Here is a 21770-nt window from a genome sequence, read left to right as displayed (position 1 = left end):
ATATATATATATATATATATATGAATATATATATATATATATATATGAATATATAGGCCTATTTGGTCTGATTACGTTTAGATTATGTGCAAAAGTCTTCAACCACCCATTTTTCTTTGAATTTTTATTCAAAAAACTGCTTGTAATGGTTTTAAAGGTGTTTAAAATGTTTTTTTTTTATGCACATCAAACTGAAATCGTCCATTATTTATCTTACATTATTCTTGCAGAAAAAATAAACATGAATTTCATGTTTTTGCAAAATTCATGCACTAATTTTTTCTGTCATGATCAGACAAGAAAAAAAGTTTATTTCAATAGATTTATTTTTATACGTGCGCAAAGAAATAAGACAAAAATTGTCTTTGGTGCAGGCTCCATGCAACAAAATGTCTGAATGTTTGGTTTCAAAACACATCACTGCTTTTTTATTTTTTTGTGTTTTTTATGCTTTAATTGTTTTTAAAAAATGATCAGGTGGAAGAACTGTGCAAAAATGGCAGTCAATGTCCAAAGTAAAAGCTTGAGGAAATCCCGTTTAGGACCACTTCAAAAGTTTACATAAAAGGTTTGTCTTATTTTGAGCCAAATAAAAAGAAATGAGGGTCATGTTTAAGACTTTTGCACGACACTGATTGTAGTAATATGTTCACTTAATGTCACTGTCAGGCAAAAACTCCATATTTCACCATTAAAATATATATATTTTGCATTAAACTCCATATTTATTTGTTGATTTATGCATGAATATCCAATTAAAAGTGTTCAAAAGAATTTAGTGAACTGTGACAAATGAATTAATTGATATAAAAGAAAGACATTTAATACATGTGTTTATTTCCTAAAAGGTTTTTCAGGTTTCCTTCCTACAGCGACATGTTTCCTCATTTTAATTTTGCAGCATTGAAATGACAGACATTCACAGCTTTTGAAATAATCCAAAAATTAAATAGGATAAAATGACATTTATCACGCCAGATGTTTCATAAAGTGATCACTATATGGAAAAAATAAACTAAAAAAAATATCATGCAGTGTTTAAAAACCAGAAACATGATTAAATTAAAGTGTCGCTAGAAACGACGTCAGAACAAACTCGTGCAGATTTCCAGAGTCAACGACCGACCCACAGCTGACGTGGCGCCGTCGTGGGTTTTGTCCTTCACTCTTTAAAGGGAACAGGTGCAGGTGCGGATGGCGGCTCAGCAGTGCTCACTTCTCCATTAAAAGTTCAGATGAAATCCACCCGTCGGTGAGTTTCAATCCGAGTCCGAGTCTGAAAACTCGTCTGGAGGCAGAAGTTACAAAACATTGTTGAGTTGCAGGACGTGCTTTCTTGCAAAAGTGACAGAAATTCATCGGAAAAACACCAAATAACTGATGCAGTGGTGCTGGAAAGTTTGTAAACCTTTTAGAATTTTTCATATTTCTGATAAATCTGACCTAAAACATCATCAGATTTTTATACAAGTCCTAAACGTAGATAAAGTTCACCAAATGAGACAAAAATATTATACTTGGTCATTTATTTATTGAGGAAAATGATCCAATATTATATATTTGAGTGGCAAAAGTATGTGAACCTTTGCTTTGTATCAAACGGTGCCCACTCACACCTGATCATCATCCCATTGATTGAAAACACCTGACTCTAATTTCACCTTCAAATTAACCGCTAATCCTAGAGGTTCACATACTTTTACCACTCATAAATATGTTGGATCATTCTCCTCAATAAATACATGAGCAAGTATGATATTTTTGTCTTGTTTGTTTATCTGGGTTCTCTTTATCTACTTTTAAGACTTGTGTGAAAATCTATTGATGCTTTAGGTCATATTGATGCAGAAATATAGAAAATTATAAAGAGTTCACAAACTTTCAATCATCAGAAAGTTTAGCACCATTTGAATAAAGCTCGTCTTGGCTAGTCGGACATGCATGAGCGATAAATGAAACTTCAAAAATAACCTCATAAAATGTTTTGCAAAGTGGTAGAAAGCAGGAAATGATTCTATTTATAGTGTTTGTTTCACTGAAGATACTAAGAAAATTAAAAAACACAAGAAATTTCCCTAATTAGATTTTTTTTTAAATTACAGAAAGCTCTTCTTCACATCAGATGCAGAATTTATAAATTAAAAGGCTCTAATGTTTGTTTGTATAGACGACATTGGAATTTTTAAAGGTGATAAATAAATCTTTAAAAAGGACAAAACTACTGATTCCACAAAAATCCTAAAAACTGACTTTCTCAGTTTTAGTTTAGATTTTTTTCTTTTATTTTGAAATACGAGAAACAAAATGACAGGAATTGATTGTAAACGTAAATTCTTTGTGTAAAATGTTTTGATTTTTAAATGTAAAAAAAGCACAATTTGTTTATTTTTATTGAAATAACAGATGTTCTTTAATTTCATGCCAATTTATGTTTGAGCCATTGTTTATATTTATTACATATTTATCATTTTATTATTGTATATAAAAATATGATAAAAAAAAGAAAACCTTTATTTTAAATATTGAAAATTACTGTATTTCTATAACACAGTTGTGCTTGTTTTCTGCTTCTGCTTTTACTTTTAGATTTCATTTTTTGCTTTGTGTATTTTGTTAGTTTTTACTGTGTATTAAATATTTCATCAAATTATAGTCATAACCAAATTGAGCTAAACCTTCTGAAACTGTACATAAATATATTCTACACCACAACACAATCTGAATTATTATTATTATTTGTAATTAATAAAAGTTTTCCAACGTGTTGATGTACATTAAAAACTCACATACTGGATTAATTATCAGTAAATAGTTATTTCATAAATGGATTTGACTGGTTACCTCTCGGTGCTGAAGGCTCCTCGTTGGACTCCCCTCCTTGTTTCAGGAAACCGGCCAGCTCATTAAAAATCAGATAAAAGTCTAAAGCGAAAACAATGGTGGCGATAAACCCAAAAACCTGTGGAAAAAAGGACAAGTGATGTGAATAAAGTGGGACGAACTACGACAGAAACCACAGAGTCGCACCAGAGGTGGAAGGAGCCGGAAGGCTGTTGGAACGACACTTTAATGAACATTCCTGGACATCCAAAGTGCACTCGAAAACTCCGACTTCATTCCAAACATTTAGGCCTGTTGTTGTGACGGGCTCGAATGTTTTGCTCATGTTCAAAACTTTCCAAGTGGAGAAACATCGAACAACATTCGAAGCGTTTTCTAACGGCTGAAATCAGTTCACGCGAGAACGGGCTCTGGAAAATGTATGATTTTTCAATGTTTGTTGTGGCGAATAAACAAGAAAAAATAAAATGTTTACAGTACACGGGCCCCAACGGGAGACCAGCGTGAGAAATTTATTTATATCCAAAAAGGTGAACGCAGGAACCTTCATTTGGACCTAGGAGGTGGTTGGGCTGCTCCTGAACGTTGAAAAGCCCACAAACAGAACTTTGACTTTATCAGCTATCGCTTAAAATCACTGACATTGACTGAAATGTATTCTCAGCGACTGTGTAGTCATTTAAGTCATACGTGTGGCAGAGGCATGAGCAACACGCATGCTGATGCTAAAATCAGCCTCACCCCGGCAGCTTTAGAGGAACCATCTGCGTACTTAGACACCGCCATAATGGAGATGATGAAAAAAATAATGGAGGCCGTCACACATCTCAGGAAATCCTTTGAAAGAAGACACAGAGACACAGACGGATTATTTAGCCTTTGTCTTTTTATATAAAGTGGCAGAAAGTTGCAATAGATGTCATATACTCCCACCGTCAGAGGCCAACAGAAACCTTTGAACCTCTTGTTGAATTTTGTAGAATAAGCAAACAGCAGGAAGACGGCAGCCAGGAACTCCAGCAGGGGGACGGTGACGAAGGCTGCCGCTGCTGACGCAGCAAAACACACAAAGGATATGAAGCAAAGAGCCTGAGGAGACAATAAAAGAGTGAAACGTTTCAGACGGGAGCTTGACTTTAATTTGATGAAATCAGAGACCAAGTTAAGTCTTGTAATTCTTGCAACATCCCTGTAGAGAGTATGGGATGCTGTTTGTAAATGCCGTCCAAAATTAACAGCAATATTTTGGTTTATTTAGCCTTTCATAAGAAAAAAATGTTTTATTTCAAAGTCAGATGTTCACCATGTTATTCATACATTTATAAATGTCATAGTTCCAAACTAAATATTTAATTTACAAGCTAAATATTTAGTTTACAAACTAAATACTTAACTTTCAAGTTAAATGTTTAGTTAATAAACTAAATATTTAGGTGTAAATTTAATATTTAATTACCAAGCTAAATATTTATTTTCAAAACTAAACATTTAATTTTCAAACTAAATATTTATTGTCCAAGCTAAATATTTATTTTCCAAACAAAACATTTAATTTCTAATTTAAACATTTAATTCCCAAACAAAATATTTAATTTGCTAACTAAATATTTAGCTAGGACCTAAATATTTAACTTGCAAGTTGAATGTTTAGGTTCAAGCTAAATATTTAGTTAATATGCAATTTCCGTGCCAAAAAGCATAAGTGGACTATCAAAATAAAAGCCAAACCCATCCGCACCGAATGTTATGTCACATGGGTTTAACTTACAAGTTAAATATTTAGCTAGCAAGCTAAATATTTAGCTATAGCAAGTTAAATATTTAGGTCCGAGCTAAATAAATATTTATTTTGGAAATTAAATGTTTAGTTTAGAAAATTAATATTTGGGTCCAAGCAAAATTTTTAGTTAGCAAATTAAATATTTATTTTGTAAATTGAATGTTTAGTTTGGAAAATAAATATTTAGGTCTGAGCTAAATATTTAGTTAGCAAATTAAATATTTAGTTTAGAAATTAAATGTTTAGCTTAGAAATTAAACATTTAGGTCCGAGCTATATATTTAGTTAGCAAATTAAATATTTATTTTGTCAATTAAATGTTTAATTTGAAAAATTAATATTTGGGTCTGAGCTACATTTTTAGTTATCAAATTAAATATTTTTTTTGTAAATTAAATATTTTAGTTTGGAAAATAAATGTTTAGGTCTGAGCTAAATATTTAGTTAGCAAATTAAATATGTAGTTTAGAAATTAAATAATTAGCTTTTAAATTCAATATCCATCCATCCATTTTCTTCCGCTTATCCGGGGTCGGGTCGCGGGGGTAGCAGCCTAAGTAGGGAGGCCCAGACTTCCCTCTCCCCAGCCACTTGGGCCAGCTCTTCCGGGGGAATCCTGAGGCGTTCCCAGGCCAGCCGAGAAACATAGTCCCTCCAGCGTGTCCTGGGTCTTCCTCTGGGCCTCCTTCCGGTGGGACGTGTCCGGAACACCTCACCAGAGAGGCGTCCAGGAGGCATCCTAACCAGATGCCCAAGCCACCTCAACTGGCTCCTCTCGACGTGGAGAAGCAGCGGCTCTACTCCGAGTCCCTCCCGGATGATCGAGCTTCTCACCCTGTCTCTAAGGGAGAGCCCAGACACCCTGCGGAGAAAACTCATTTCGGCCGCTTGTATCCGAGATCTCATTCTTTCGGTCACAACCACCAAACAACACAACAACAAAAAAACTACTTTTTTTTTTTCCTTATGAAACCAAAATATTGCTGTTAATTTTTGATTATGTAACTTTACAAACGGCACCTCATAAGAGAGACACAGCTGCTAAGGTCAACATTTATTCACAAAGTCCTTCTTTTTTATCTCACACACACAAAGTCACTTGTGCAAACAGGCAGCAGCGTCAAACTGAGATAATTAAAGAGGCTTTATGAGCTGTTGATCGCTACGCATGCAGCCTGTCTCATCTTTGAAGCTTCCCACTAAAGGAGTCAGACAGGACAGGACACCGTCTCAGGACAAATACACGCAAGTCCAGACGCCGTGATCTCAAGCAGCTGCGGACTGTTATCCTGCTCGGGCCTGAGGGTTCAAACACTGACTGAACAAAGCTGCAGAATCCTCCCACAGAGCTGGAAAATACATTTTGAAGGAAAACGAACAGATGAATGTTTCTCTTGATTAAATCTTTACGTTTTCTCTTTTCGGTAAGTGGATGTTTCAAGAGTTGCTATTATCTTAAAATCATTTTCATCGCTTGTCACATTAATCAAATAATAAACTTAGTTTTCATTCGACTGCTCCCGTCTTCAGGGGACCCCACAGCGAGTGAACTCACGCAAAGACTTGGCAATTGTCACGTCAAAATAAAAAATGCACTAAAAAGTAGAAATAAAGCCCATCACGTGACAAAGAAATATATATTCTCACATTTGCATGTAACTGTTGGGTAAAAACCTCGTATCTCAATTTTTTTCATCATTTTATTGATTCTGCATAAATCAGCGTAATTATTTTTTTCCAGAAAAGTTGCGTTCCTGGAAAAACAACACTGAAATCAGATCTGCATACAGTTTATTTTTTTGACTAAATAGAAAAACAGGATGAATCGATGTGCATTAAAAAAGGGGTTTTATGAAGAAAATGTTCATTTTAACCAGAAGAGGCCCTGCCTGTACTAACATTTACACTGAAGCTATTTTAGATGCAGATTCATTTTTTATTATTATTATTTTGCTGTTTTTTGTTCATTTTCATTAGTTTATTTGTCTAATCTGTTCCTCTACCAGTCAAATAATGAACATTAAGACTGAGACACAACTTGTTTTGGATTGGATTGTTAAATTAAGAGCTGTAAATCTATATGAAGGCCTTTATTTTTGAAAACTTTGAGACAATTACAATCCTGACAGAGAATTTGAACAACCCTTGTGTTTATGTCACACGTTCCTGTGTGTGAAACACTTTCAAGCTACAGTATGAGGCTGATGGCAGAGCTGTGGTCTTTGGAGTCACGTAAAACATTCAGCGTGGGCTGATAAAGAGCCGCCTGTGAGCTTTCAGTGACAACAAGATGATTAAACTGCGACAGTTTGAACCAACGAGGAAAGCTCCTCAGCACGGTCGGAGAGGTGAAACATGAACCGATGCCAGAGTTTCTCTCTGAAATGACATGGACGTCCAAAACAACAGCCCCTCCATCAAACCTGAACAGCTGAAACTTCTACATCATGTTCAAATAAACACAGCAGCCATCTTCCTTTAACTTGCAGACGAGGCACATTCAGAGTGAAATGACTGTGGACTCGTTTTATTGCTGTTGCTACAAGTTTAGCAGAACTGCAGCGGTAGACTTTTTATAAGATGTTTACCACAGAGCTTTTACTGCAAGGCTGATAATAACTCACAGTTTCAATGAGGCAGAAGTAAAAATGTTCTTCTTTCTGGAGTCTTTGTATCTCTCTCGTGGGCGTGCTGAGAGGAAATCTCAAGGTCGTTCAGTCCGACACTAAAAGTCTGGAGATGTTTGACTTTTTCTACTTTCTGCTGTTTTTTTCTTTTCTTCAGAGGTCTCCACAGAGAGACGTGCATGCTCCATCTCTCCTCTGGACATGTCCAAACCATCTCAATGTGTCCTCCCTAACTGTTGTTCAACCTGTGCTGCACCTCTGATGATCTCATTCCTGATCTTCTCCGTCCTTGTCACTCCTAAGGAGAACCCCAACATATTCATTTCTGCCACGTCCATTTCTGTCTCCTGTCTTTTTGACCATGTCTCTGTCTCCAGAGCATACAACATAGTTGGTCTCATCACGGTCTTGTAAACTTTTCCTTTGACCTTTGCTGACACCCTTTTGTCACAAATTACTCCTGAAACTTTCCTCCATCTACTCCATCCTGCCTGGACTCTCATCTTCACTTCTTTACCACACTCCCCACTTTCCTGGACAGTGGACCCCAAGACCTCTGCTCCTTGTAGCCTCACTGTCCCACCTCCTCCCTCCCACTTTGACTAATGTGTCTATTTAAATAGAGCACTGTTTCCAATACAAATGCTAAATGGAACGTATTTATATAGAGTATGATAGAACAGAACAGAACAGAACAGAATAGAACAGAATAGAATAGAATAGAATAGAAACAGCCTTTATTGTCCCACGGATGGGAAATTCAAGTGTAACAGCAGCAACAGATCAAAATATTCACACAAAAAGTCCCTAAAATCTTAAAAATATAAGTTAATTATATAGCACCTTTCTGTCTAATTAAGATACTCAAAGCTCTTTACAACCCAATCTGTGCCCTCATTTACTGTACCTACACTTCATACAGTCCATCTTTACACAGACTACATTAGTCAATGCTTTATCACATTCATACACCGATGGGACACACATCGGAGGCGTTGAACATCTGCTCTAATCATTTATCCACAGCCGCCCCTACAACATCCCTACAGCACAGGGATCGGAATAGAAAACAACTAATAGCCACCATTGTTTCTAACAGAATGAATCTCAATTTTGTGTATTTAGTATGTTTAATATATTTATGTTCTCTTTCCCATGCAGCTCTCAAGTCAGAGGGAACTGCACAACGCGATGGTGTCTCTTCTACCTATTTAATGGTCATTAATGGTGTGCCACAAGGCTCAGTTTCAGGACATCTTTTAAAAAAAATAATTTATGTAAATAATATTTTATCTTGTTTTATAAGGCACTTTGATTTTTTGATTTTATTGTGTGGTTTTAATTGCTTTTAGTGTTTGATATGATTTTGTCCGTTTAAAACAGGTCTCTGGAAAATGAGTGACTCAATGAGACTACCTGCATAAATAAAGGTAAAATAAAAACAGAGATAAAACAAAGCGACACAGTGAAGCAGTGGGTAGAGCTGGTGCCTCACAGCAAGAAGGCCTCAGGTTCACCTCCCAGCCTGAAGCTTCTCTGTGTGAAGTTTACATGCTCTCCCCATGCTTCTGGAGGTTTTCTCCTCCCACAGACCAAAGACCTGCATGTTGGGGTCGTCATTAACTGATTTTATTAACATGGCCCTGATGGTGTTAACAAGGCCAGATGTGCACAATCGATGCTACCCATGCAAAGAGAATCGTCCTGATTTACAGATGTGCATGGTTTTAGATGGTTTTAAGTTCCACAGTGACTTCAGAGACACCGTGAAGAAGCTGTAAAGTGTTTCTGGCTCCTCACACAGAGTGGAGGATGTGGCGGATGTCTCTGACAAAACCAGAGCGGAGTGTCACATGACTAAAGTGTCGTCAGGGTTCATCCAGTCTTTGCCAAAGACCTCTTTCTGCAAAAACTCATGATGCTGCTGACCCCCTCCCCTCCTCCTCTTCCTCCTCCTCCTCCTCCTCCTCCCTGCTCCATAATCAGTTCCTGGTTTGTTCAAATCCACGGAGAATAAAAGCTACAACATCCTCTTTCTCAACTTTGTTTTAACTTTCAGAAGTTTATCCAAAGCAGGATATGAATTTGTTTGCATTCAGTTTACAGATTAAAATCTGTTCCAAGTTACACATAAATGAGGATTAAATCAACACCTTTGCTGCTGTAACTGCAAATAAACGCGGCCCGGTTGTTGTGGCGTTTGTGCGTAAAAGTTGTGCAACATTATCCCGCACGATTGGAGTCCTCTGCGCGTTTCTTACCACTTCAGCCAGAAGCAGCATTCCTTTCTTGGAGGAGATGAACTCTCTGCTCGGCAGGACGGACAGCAGGACGGACCGGCGCGGCCCGTTCGAGTCGGGAGCCTCGGTGTCCCCCATCTGGCCCCGAAAAGTTCCCTCTGTCTTCACACTCCGGCAGGCGACGCGTAAAGTAGCGGATTCAGAGCAAAGCGAGGAGGAAAATAAAAAATAAAAAAAAAAAACCCGCAGAGAGACTGAGTGGAGGCGTGAGGCTTTCAGGAGGTGGAAACGGAAACAATGACAGCGCGGAAACAGCGTGAGCTTCACATCTGCTTTCTCCAGATGTGAAATGCGATGCCCACAGCTGCATGCACGAGACCCAGAAATATCAGGGGTAAAAAAAAAAAACATCCCATCCTGGTGGCAAGAAAAATCTGACTCAGATCTTAATTTAGGCAACATATTATCTTTTCATCTTTCATCTTTTATCCAAAAGACTTCTTCAGTCTGAGGAGCTGCAACAAACTCAGTCTTATAAATAACACCTTCTCATGGTGGATCAACCAGTTTGTTGTTGACATCCAGAACTAGCTGTTAGCTATTAAAACATCAATAACTGTAACAGCATCCAACTCCCCCCCCCCCCCCCACACACACACACACACTTAATTTATGAAACCCTTAAAAACAGCAACAAGGCCAATCTAAGCCTGGTACAATAAAACAAACAAGCAGACGACAGAGGATATGATACATAAGAAGCATTTAGAACGACTGGGGTGGTGGTTCCCCTCGTCAAAAAGGGCGACCGGAGGGTGTGCTCCATTTATTGGGACATTACTCTCCTTAACTTCCCTGGTCTGGACAAGCGAGTCCGATCGTTGGTCGAACCTCAGATCCAGGAGGAACAATGCGGGTTCTGTCCTGGTCGTGGAACACTGGATCAGCTCTTTACCCTCACTAGGGTCCTGAAGGGATCATGGGAGTTTGACCAACCAGTCTACATGTGTTATGTGGACTTGGTGAAGGCATTCAACCTTGTTCCTCGGGGTACACTGTGGGGGGTGCTCCGTGAGTATAGGATTGGGGGCCCGTTGCTACGAGCTGTTCGGTCCCTATACAAGCGGTGTGAGAGTTTGGTTCACATTGCCGGTAGTAAGTCAGACCCTTCAAGGGGGAGTTGGACTCCGCCGGGGCTGCCCGTTGTCACCGATTCTGTTCATAACTTTTATGGACAGAATTTCTCAATGCAGCCAGTGGGCAGAGGGATTCTGGTTCGCGGGGCTCAGGATTCTGTCTCTGCTCTTTGCAGATGATGTGGTCCTATTGGCGTCATTGTGCTGTGATCTTAAGCTCTCACAGGAGCGATTCGCAGCCGAGTGTGAAGTGGCTGGGATGAGAATCAGCACCTCCAAATCTGAGACCATGGACCTCAACTGGAAAAAGGTGGATTGCTCTCTTCAGGATGAGGGTGAGGTTCTGGCTCAAGTGGAGGCGTTCAAGTATCTCGGGGTGAGGGAAGAATGGAGCGTGAGATTGACAGACGGATTGTGCAGCGTCTACAGTATTGCTGACTCTGTGCCGGTCCGTTGTGGTGAAGGAGGAGCTGAGCTGTAAGGCAAAGCTCTCTGTTTACCGGTCAGTCTATGTTCCTACCTTCACCTATGGTCACAAACTCTGGGTAGTGACCGAAACGATGAAATTGTGGATAGAGGTGGTTGAAATGAGTTTCTTCCACAGGGTATCTGAATTCTCCCTTAGAAATAGGATGAGAAGTTTGACTGTCTGGGAAAGACTCGGAGTAGAACAAGAGGTCATCAAGAGGAGCCAGTTGAGGTGGTTCGGGCATCTGGTAAGGATCCCCCCCTAGGGAGGTGCTTCGGGCATGTCCGACTGGAAGGAGACCCCAGGTAAGACCCAGGACACGCTGGAGAGACTATGTCTCTCAGTTGGCCTGGGAACGTCTTGGGATCCTCCCAGAAGAGCAGGAAGAGGTGACTGTGGAAAGAGTTGTCTAGTCCTCCCTGCTCAAGGTGCTGCCCCCACGACCCGACTTCAGAACAAGCAGAAGATAATGGATGGATGGACAGAACGACTAGATCAATAAAAACACAAGTGGGTTAAAACCATCTCACACTGGGTCAAAAGTCAGGGAATAAAAGTGTGTTTTTAAACAAGACTTCTAACCAGTGGTGAGCGCAGCTAACCAGAAATTTAGCTTGGCTAACTCATATTGCGCTAACAGAAAAATTTGCTTCACCAACGCTAAACAGGTATAAAAAAATTAATGGTAGCTAATGCTAACAAGGCGACTATGACTCAGTCTGCGTCATGAATGTTCATCTCCTTCCAGTTGAAGACTGGTGTGACTGACACAAACCAGTTGATGTTAATTTGATCCTGTTGGTTTGTTTTGAAGGTCGGTGGGTTCATTTGTAGCAATTGGGCCAATCCTAACCCCTGAACCGGAAAGGAAGAAGGGGATGAAAGTTGATGGATGTTTCAGATCTGGTGTGTATTCTGGTTTTGTACAGTACCTACGAATAAAACAATGTGACAGTGGAGGGACGAGTCCAATCAAAACCCTAAAAAAAAAAGAAAAAAAAAAAAGCTTGGATCACAAAACATTTGGCAATTTTCAAAGTCTAAAATCTTAAACTTACTGAAGATATTACGATAAGAAGCGTGAAAATGTTGTCTGTCTGCAACTCAGATTGTCTTTTTGAAGATGGACTTGATCTGTCGTGGAACAACAACAATATGTGAGAAAAAAAAATTGTTGCTGCATTTAAGTTTTTGATGTCTGTAAAGTGGTAAAGTGAAGAAAGTCTAAAATTAATGACAACATTTGCCCATGTTTTTAGCAGTGGTGGGCATGGTTCCCGCTCATCCGCTAAACCACTTATCGTAAGTAGCAAAGCTAAGTTTTTGTTGTTTAGCAGATTCACGTTTTTTTGCTATTCTTGGAAACCGTTAGTGGACTAACTGCCTTCCGCTAAATTGGGTTCTGCTAACTTTGTCCACTAATGGGATGGGAGACTGCAACGAAGTGAAGGTTCAACAAGTCTGCTGCTTCTTTAGATAGAGAACTTCACTAATTTGCTTTCTATGTATGTGAATGTTCCTGTAAAGTGCCATGAGACAAATGTGTTGTGATTTGCTGCTATATAAATAAACTGAATTGAATGAACAAAAATCACATTTGTTCTTGTCTGTTGTGGGCGTGTCTTGAAGAGTCCTTTAGGCACGCTATTGGCTGACTGTGTGTTCACGTGACAAGACGTGATTGGTCGACGCAGCAGCAGCTAGCTGAACAGCAATGTGTAACTTTGCAGTTTTGATTTGTGCTCACTTGGGACTTTCATTGTCAGTGACAGCAGCGCATCGGCTCATCATTGATAAACGCCATGCGCCTTGTGTGTGTGTGTAGCATCTTTAGCGTTTTTGTGTGTACGTCTGCGTTACGTAGGCCTATAACTCTGGGTCAATGCAGTCACTGTGTGAGGTGAGTGGGTGGGGGCCCGGCCAAGATTTGTCCTGCGACCTTCTCGCTAAGAGGCAACAGTTCCACCCTCTGAGCCACCGTGCCATCCGGAGTGTGACAATATTTTATTTAACAAAAAAGAAAGGTAAACTTTAGTTAAAAGCAAATCAGTCATGCACTCATTCATACAATAACCCCTTCTTAACTGCACAACTTTTATGAACTGTTTTTACTTCTTTTGCTCGCCTAAAGACAAAAAATGAAACTTAACGACTGAGCTGATTCCGGCTAATTTATATCGCAGTTTAATGCAGAAATATCGATGGACGTGTACTCGAGCTTCCACGCGGTTTTCTGCAGGTTCAGCTTTGTTTACGTTGAGTGCGTACCCTCATTTCAGAATTGATTATGAATGTTTTTGTAAAACTACTGGAGTAAACTGTCAAACTGCACCATTTGAGAAGGTTCGGGATGACCATTTTTAATTTTTTATTTCGTTTTGCATTTTGTTTTGCGTTTCATCTCTTGGTTTGTTGAATGTGATGTTCTTGAAGAGCAAGTAGCTGTCCACTAACAGCAGCCCGACGGACAGGAGACTCACGATCTGTAAAAAACAAGACCACGACAGAGTTCATAAACACACTAAACAGGCTTTGTGTTACAAATGAACACAACAAAGTTCCTTCTATGTTTACTTCAATACTAAAATGTGTCTTTGTACGAAAACAAAAAGTTAAAGTTGTTACATTTAGAACGTTTAAGGCAATTCTCTGGTAGGTTAATACGAAAATGAAGAAGTCAAAGACCTAAAAAAAAAAATAATAGGAAAGAGAGCGTTTTCTGTGTCCGATAGTCTTTAAAGCCTCAGAATAACTTAAAGGGCTAGTTCAGATATTTTGAAGTAAAGTTCTGGGGGATATGTTGTGAACAATTCATCTTACCTGTTGTAGATAGCTCTTTGTATGTCCTGATTTGAGAAAACGAGTTTGATTCTGAACAAACTGATGAGCTAACAGACTGAGCGGCCAAAGTGGATTACTGCCATCTTAAACCAGTCTAAAAAAAACCTTCACATTAAGAGCTCATTCATTCATAAATTGTATAACTGTCCCCTTTCATAATAAAAGTCTTCACAATAGCCTTCTTGGTCTTTCTGATTTTGACACTCTGAGCACCGGTGTAAAACATCATGTTATGATAATGATGGAGCGACCACTGGCTGCACTAAAGGTGCTACAGCTAGCTGCTGTCGCCGAGATTTGTGCTAGCAAAGAACGTGTATCTTCGTAAACAAATGTAAGCACCAGGCTTGTTTGCACTCAGACTAGTCGTTAGCTCGTCAATTCCAATCAGGTTTAAATTTATTTCTTCACAATAGGAATGAGTAGTTATTTTAAATAAACAAAACAGTGAAGTAAAAATGGTAGAATTAGAAAAATTAATGCAACAATCACAATAAAAAAAAAACAAAAAAAAACTGGCACCTGGTGGTGATAAGCCAACTTGTTGTCTTTTCCAATCAACATTCCTTTTTTCCAACACAACACCTACTTCCCACCCCTTCTTAAAAGCATACAAAATAAAAAAGATGAAACAACTCACAGCAAACTGCTGATATAGTTTATTTTGAAAGGATTATAGAGTGGAAACTATGGTTCCAGGTGAGCCAACAAAAATGTGGAAAAAAAGAAGGGATGGACAAATTACATAAAACTGAGGTCATTTAAACTAAGTACAACAGTATAAGGTGCCATTTTTAAAGTTACACAGTCAAAAATTAACAGCACTATTTTGGTTTATTTAGCCTTTAATAAGAAACATAAATAGTTTATTTTTTTCAAAGTCTGATTTTCACCAAACTAAATATTTAATTTACAAGCTAAATATTTAGTTTACAAACTAAATACTTAACTTGCAAGTTAAATATTTAGTTTGTGAACTAAACATTTAGTTGTAAATTAAATATTTAATTTTCAAGCTAAATATTTATATTTAAAACTTAACATTTAATTTCTAAGCTAAACATTTAATTCCTCGACTAAATATTTAATTTGCTGACTAACTGTTTAGCTTGGACCTAAATATTCATTTTTTAAGCTAAACACTTAATTTCCAAAATAAATATTTAATTTGCTAACTAAATATTTAGCTCGGGTCTAAATATTTAACTTGCAAGTTAAATATTCAGGTCCGAGCTAAGTATTTAGTTAGAAAATTAAATATTTAGTTGAGGAATTAAATGTTTAATTTAGAAATTAAATGTTTACTTTTAAAAATAAATATTTGGCTTGTAAATTAAATATTTAATTTGGGACTATGACATTTATAAATGTATGAACATGGTGAAAGTATGACTTTGAAAAAAAAAAAACTTTTTTTTTCTTATGAAAGACTAAATAAACCAAAGTATTGCTGTTTATTTTGGACCGTGTAACTTTACAAACGGTGCCCCATACAACAGGTAAGATACTAATTGTTCATAACCTGTGCCACTTTAAATGGTTTTGAACTAAAAAATGTTTTACGAAAAAGAAATGGCACCTAAAACTTTAACTCATTTGAGAAAATAAAAGCGGAAATAAGAAGTAAAACTAAAAGTCCTCACCCCTCCAGCCAGCATGCCTGTGAAGCTGTATGACGTCAGAGCCACCAGGCTCAGCACAGTCAGGTAAACGGCTGCAAAGACCGAGTTGAAAACATCCTAAAGAGAAAAATCAACAAGTAGCACAAACCTTAAAGAACTGTAATCGTCCTCAGGCAGCGACAAAACGTCCAGGATATGATCTTTACTCACAACGAGGGGCCAAAAGAAGAAGGTGAGTCTCTTGTTGAGCTTCAGGAGGTACAGCAGCAGCAGGAGGGACGTCAACAGAAGCTCCAACACGGTGGCTGTGATGTACTTTGGAGCCGACACCACAGCAAAACACACGAATGCAACAAATAGAGTCACCTAAAATAGAAATGAACACGCACGAGAATAAAAATGGCTGTGCTGAAGTCATGACGGCGAGTTTCACTCACTGCCACCATGCATGTTTCAGGTTATGCAGAAAAAGTGAGTTTTCACTTCTCTGTGGGCAAACATCTGTCTAACATGATCTTCATGCTGATGACTTGCTGAAGTCAACTTGTAGAGCTGCCATCCTGTTTCTCTTCCTCTTTCTGGTGTGACAGCTCATCCTAACTGTTTCAGCTCTGCATGTCAAACGTTCAAACCCGAGATGAAACATGAATGCGCCTCACCATCTCTGCTCCTTTCACAAGTCCCCTCCTGGATCGGAGAAAACCAGTGTCCAGGGCCTGTGTTGTTTTGTTGGTGTCCTCCGACATGACGCTGTTTTTTCATTGACGGAAAGAAAAGCTCATTTCTTGTGTTTCCTGAAACATGCAACTTCCTCTGAGCTGTAAAGGAAATGACTTGGTGATAAAAAAAATCTTATTTTGTGTGTTTTTTTGCTTCACATTTTATCAGTGCGCTAAGTACACAAAGGAATGAACAGCTCAGAAGCAAAAACTATTAACTTTCTTGTAAGTTCATTGCAATTTGATGCTTTTTTTGTGTTAAATTTAATAATAGCATCTTATGTCATAAGCTCTCAGAAATTGGTTTTTCAGCTGACACCATTGGTTGGTTCTCTCACTATCTTTCAGATCAGAGGCAATGTGTTCAACATAATGGTACTTCCTCCAGTTATTTAACAGTCAACAATGGTGTACCACAAGGCTCAGTCTTAGGACCCACCCTCTTTACAATCTACATAGGTAATGTAGGTCAGAGAATTCCTGATGCATCCTTACATTTCTATGCTGATGACACAGTTGTTTATCGTCGAGTTAAAACGGTTGCTAAGGTTTTCCAGCTTTTGCAATCCACATTTGACATCATCCAGTCTGATTTGTTCTCAGCCTTGTCCTAAACGCCGACAAAACCAAAGGGATGCTGTTTTCAAACAGGAAGTTGGTCCCAGCGTTTCTTCCTTCGATTTTATCCTCTAATGGTGCCCATATTGAGCTTGTCGATTCCTACAAATATTTGGGTATCTTGGCCGACTGCATCTCTCTTTTAAGGTCCACGTGGAAAACCTAGTAAGGAAACTGAAAGTTAAACTGGGTTTCTTTTATAGAAATAGATCCTGTTTAACTCTGAATGCTAGGGAACACCTTGTAACTGTGACTTTCCTTCCCTCCATTGATTACGGTGACATTATTTACATGAACGCTCCTGCAAGAACCCTGCAGATGTTGGATACCGTCCATCATGGTGCACTAAGATTCATAACTGGCTGCAACTACCGTACCCACCACTGCACCCAGTATTCACTGGTTAACTGGTCATCATTAACTTCACGCAGACTCTCTCACTGGTACATTTTCATCTTTAAATCACTTCTTGGTCTGCTGCCTTCATACATCTCCTCCTACATGTCTCTGCGTGAGTGCAGCTACAGCGTGCGCTCTCAGGACATTATTACCTGCAGTGTTCCCTCAGTGCAGACTGAACTAGGCAAAAAGGACCTTCTCCTACTCCGCTCCTGTTTCCTGGAATATCTTGCAAAAAGACCTGAAGCTCTTGATCTTGACCTCTCTAAATGGCTTCAAACATCCTGGAAAAAACAACAATGTTCCTGTTTTTAGTTTTCTACACCGCCTTACAACCAAGCTTTTTTTGTTACTTTAAAATTATTATTATTATTTTCACTTGTTATTCTCAATTTGTACACAGCCTTTATGATTGTTTATTGTTGTCTTAGACTGTTGTCATCACTCTTTGTTAAAATCAGGTCTCTCTTGTAAATGAGTCTCTGAGGCTCAGTGGGATTAACCTGCATAAATAAAGGTTGAATGAAAAAATAAAGATTATGCAGAAAAAAAAACACAAAAGGAGCTCCAGAAGTAACTTTGATTTTTTTCTTAAAAAAAAAAAAAAGAAGAGATTTAACAGATTTTAACATTATGTGAGCTAAAAGATTCCACAACTTACATTTTAAATAAAAAGTGTTTAAAATGTATTTAATATCTGAGAAGATTCACATTAAGAGATTTAAAAATAAACCGACCCATCTGATATTTAGCTGAATGTATCTGAACAAGCTGCATTTGAGTATCAGCTTCTGGTTTATTTACTTATTGAAAGTTTTTCATCAATTAAGATGTTTTTCAAACCTTTAAATAATCAGATTATCCAGACATTGGTCCATAACTCTCGGGTCAAGGACCAGTATCAGTCCGTGGATCATTTGGTTCCAGGCAGCACAGAAACAATAAAAACAATAATAAAAAAAATAGATAATAACTTTTGATAATTATTTTGACACAACCAGGATATTTTATTTTGAAAAAAGAATACAAACAAGCATTTTTATGTTGGCACAAAGAAGCTTCCAGCTACAGTCAATCGTCATCACTAACAACGTCCTCATGTGAAACACTTAACGCCACAGAATGAACCAAATCTATGACCTTAAATTAGTTTTTCAAGCAAAACAAATAAATACATTTCCTTTTACAAAGTGTTTCATGTTTTATGTACAGCAGAAAAACAGATTTACTCAATCTAAATCCCACGTTCTTGTCTTTAATACTGCATATAATCATCTTTTAATTGCTTTGATTTAAAAAGATTGTTGTTCCTTGGGTTCACCGTTGGGCCGTCTGCGTTCGTTCTCAGTGGGGCCAGAAGCACTTCCAGGGTTTGGACTCGGGTGGATTCAAACACTTCCCTAACTTCTCACAACCGGCAGGAGCCCAGTTCTGTGAAAGAGACCAGAATTAATAATAATAAAAAAAAACATTAAAAAAATTAATCTTATTTTGATTTAGAAAGATGCATAAAGAAATGGCATTAATCTTGATCCTGTGGGAGTAAATTCTGTTTCATGTTAATATATAACATCACCCTCCTTACCGTTTAATATATTGAGCTTGTTTATTTGTATTTAGACAGATAATACACACAGAACATCAGTTCCATAAAATAACCATACAACAATCATAAAACAGATTTAAAAAAAAAGAGCAGAAAACAAAAACCTAAAAACAAGAACAAGTTTGAAATAGTTCCATTATCATTATTTATTTAATTATAAAAACTATGAATGTCTAAAATCAGCGCATTGACTCCACAACAGTTTTAATTGTAGGGTTTTAGTAAGAAAATTGCCAAAGAAATTCACATTTCTTTTGGTATTTTTAATGAAAATATATACTTCTTTGCATAAATCTATTACAAATGCACAAACGATTATAGGAAAAATCACAACTGTATTTTTTATTTGTCTAATAGATGTACTGTATCTGGTCTACAGGGTAATTTATGTTTGAAAAATGATTATTTTAACCCAACATAAAACGATTTCCCTTCTCGACCACATGGGGGCAGTGTTTCAACACAAATGAATAAAAACTGAGGCGTCCTTTGCTGCCAGAAGCAGACATGAGGGACTTTAATCAGTATGCATCAGTAATATCAGTATCTAATATAATAAAGTATCAGTAATAGGATCAGTATGTGCTGATGAATCCATAAAACATGATGGAATAAGTCACATACGTCATATGAATGTTTGTGATTAAACAAACAGAAAAGAGAAAAGTCATTTTTTAACACTAAAAACCCCAAAGAGAAACTGCAGTTATTGTATAACTATTTCTCCAGTCCTCTGAAGCTCATCTGCCCATTTAATATTCTGAATGGTGCTACAGGTGTGTTTGTCTGAGGGGCACAAGCCTCACCATCACTGCCAGGTCACACATGTTGAGCTGCGGCATGCCGGGAACCAGAGTCTTCTGATGCTGCTGGACGACCGCAGAGATCCTCTGCAGAGCGTCCTGGTACTCCTTCGACAAAACGCTGCAAACACAAACAACACAAACCCTCAGCTGGGTACTTTGTTTAGATTGTTTGTTTACCTATATGTCAAAATCAGAAAAAAATGTCTTATTCATTTTCCTGCAGCCTCATTTGATTTTTCCAAGCTTTTTCTGAATAACCAAGAACAAATCCTCACATGAGAGAAGACTGACGACAGTGTCCTACTTTAACAAAGTTGCTTGTAAAGCAAAGCCTTTTTATTATAACGGAAATGTTTTGGCCTCAACTGGGAGATTTTTCAGCAAAACTGTAAGAAAATTAAAGTAATCTATAAAAACATTATTTAACTAGGATAAGATGTTTTAGTCAAAATGTGATAAAAAGGTTTTAAACCACTTCTAGTTTTTTACCTTTTGCTTTCAAGGAGACAGATCTTCTAAAAAAAAAAAAAAACAAAAAAAAAAACTTTTTAAAGTGGTTTTAATCATCGGCTTTTCAGTCTTTTTGTGGGTCTTTAAAGTTTATCTTTGAACTTTTGCTGCTTTTTCGATCATATTCTGTCCAGATTTAGTTTTTGAGTGGCACTAGATGCATGTTTTACTCTTTTTATGTTTTAGCTGTAAAGCACTTTGGTCAGCTTTTGTTGTTTTTATGTGCTATATAAATAAATTGACAATGACAATTTTTGGCTGAGATCTGACGATTTAAATCATCCTGACATGGAAAATATTGAACACTACCATTTTCAGCCACTAGAGGGCCCTCGACCAATATGGCAAGCCAAATGTCTCATTAATAGGTAAAAATGTCTATTAATGAGACACTTGGCTTGCCATACAAAGCCACCTTCGTCTCGCTCCAAAACTCCTGGAGCAAACATCAAATCAGCTGCATTTCACCACGCCACCCAGGTGAAATGCAGCTGATTTGACCATTAAAGTGCATTTATTAAGGAAAAGTTCAACTGAGACACAACTTTACTATAATTTCAGGCAAACAAATAATTGTTTTTAAGTGTTAATCTTGTTAAATTCTTGTTAAAGTCCTTCCGTGCACACTCCTGTGGCCACCACTTGGCAGCCAGTCGATTTTTGGCACAACACAGGCCCACGTTTCTGGGTGGTCAGCGGTGACACATAACTAACGTGACGCATCAGTGGTGATGAATAATAGATGCGACTATACGGCAAAACAATATATTTATGGTTTTTTGCACTTTATCAGACATATTTGGACTGATGCGACTTATTCGGCGGTTCAAAGTGTACAGTGGCAAGTACGGTATCTGAAATATAAAAAAATCCTTAAAAGACCTGAATAGGGCCGTCCTTCAGCTGAGTTTTCAGCTAGTAGCTCTTTGGGAATCATACTGTTGTTAAAATCCTATTTTCTATCTGTCAAGGTGTGCCACTTTTAATATTTTTCACATTTCAATCAAACAAATGGGAACAAAATGTGTCCATGTGACAGGCAGCTGGTAAAATGCTAAATGTTGCTAAATTGTCTGTTCTGTGACGATCTGTATAAAAGTACAAGTTTGAACATTTTAAAGGAGTTTGTGTTTGACATTAGTAATTCATAAATCCAAGCACTAGACATAACCAGCAACATTTTCAAACATAGAAAACGTTAAATAATATTTTCGAGCAACAACAGGAAAATCCAGAGGCACATGAATATAAAAACTGAGGAAAGCCTAAATTATTTTAAACGGATGGAAAAAGTCTCAGGAGTATATAGTTTAACACAAACTGGTCAAATAACAGATTTAAAAAAATATATATTTCATTTGGCCAATTTTTTAAATTATATTCCATCTTTTTGGGTTGATTAAAAAATCACACGTAAAATGTCCTAAATAATAAAGCACTTTTCTCCCTTTTAACATTGTTCTCAAATATCCCTCTATCCCTCTATCCATCCATCCCTCTATCCATCCCTCTATCTATCTATCTATCTATCTATCTATCTATCTATCTATCTATCT

General features: G+C 37.6%; 3 protein-coding genes across 3 annotated transcripts in view; all 3 read right to left on the bottom strand.

The window, feature by feature from the left end:
• Positions 1 to 1060: 1060 nt before the first annotated feature.
• On the bottom strand, positions 1061 to 9626 carry cmtm3 (CKLF-like MARVEL transmembrane domain containing 3). Its single transcript, XM_037696403.1, has 5 exons — positions 9510 to 9626; positions 3775 to 3930; positions 3583 to 3678; positions 2842 to 2959; positions 1061 to 1288 (listed from the first exon to the last, which is right to left on the bottom strand). Exons 1-5 carry the CDS (start codon positions 9624 to 9626, stop codon positions 1260 to 1262), a joined length of 516 nt encoding a protein of 171 aa, XP_037552331.1. The 3' UTR covers positions 1061 to 1259.
• A 3827-nt stretch (positions 9627 to 13453) lies between these two features.
• On the bottom strand, positions 13454 to 16302 carry LOC119425398 (chemokine-like factor). The gene is made up of 4 exons (XM_037692929.1): positions 16216 to 16302; positions 15767 to 15922; positions 15578 to 15673; positions 13454 to 13576 (listed from the first exon to the last, which is right to left on the bottom strand). The coding sequence occupies exons 1-4, from the start codon at positions 16300 to 16302 to the stop codon at positions 13454 to 13456; spliced, it is 462 nt and encodes a 153-aa protein (XP_037548857.1).
• A 2233-nt stretch (positions 16303 to 18535) lies between these two features.
• galns (galactosamine (N-acetyl)-6-sulfatase) overlaps positions 18536 to 21770 on the bottom strand; it is a 41451-nt gene continuing 38216 nt past the window's right edge. Inside the window, exons 13-14 of the mRNA XM_037696393.1 lie at positions 19705 to 19822; positions 18536 to 18723 (exon numbers count right to left, since the gene is read on the bottom strand). Coding sequence (XP_037552321.1) covers positions 18637 to 18723; positions 19705 to 19822 — 205 coding nt within the window. The 3' untranslated portion in view covers positions 18536 to 18636. The remainder of the gene's footprint in view (positions 18724 to 19704; positions 19823 to 21770) is intronic.

The sequence above is a fragment of the Nematolebias whitei genome, chromosome 2, assembly GCF_014905685.2.
Source record: "Nematolebias whitei isolate Nwh7 chromosome 2, NemWhi1, whole genome shotgun sequence".
Lineage (NCBI taxonomy): Eukaryota > Metazoa > Chordata > Actinopteri > Cyprinodontiformes > Rivulidae > Nematolebias > Nematolebias whitei.
The sequence above is the reverse complement of the archived record's forward strand: the minus strand, read 5'-3'. Positions and strand labels throughout refer to the sequence as shown.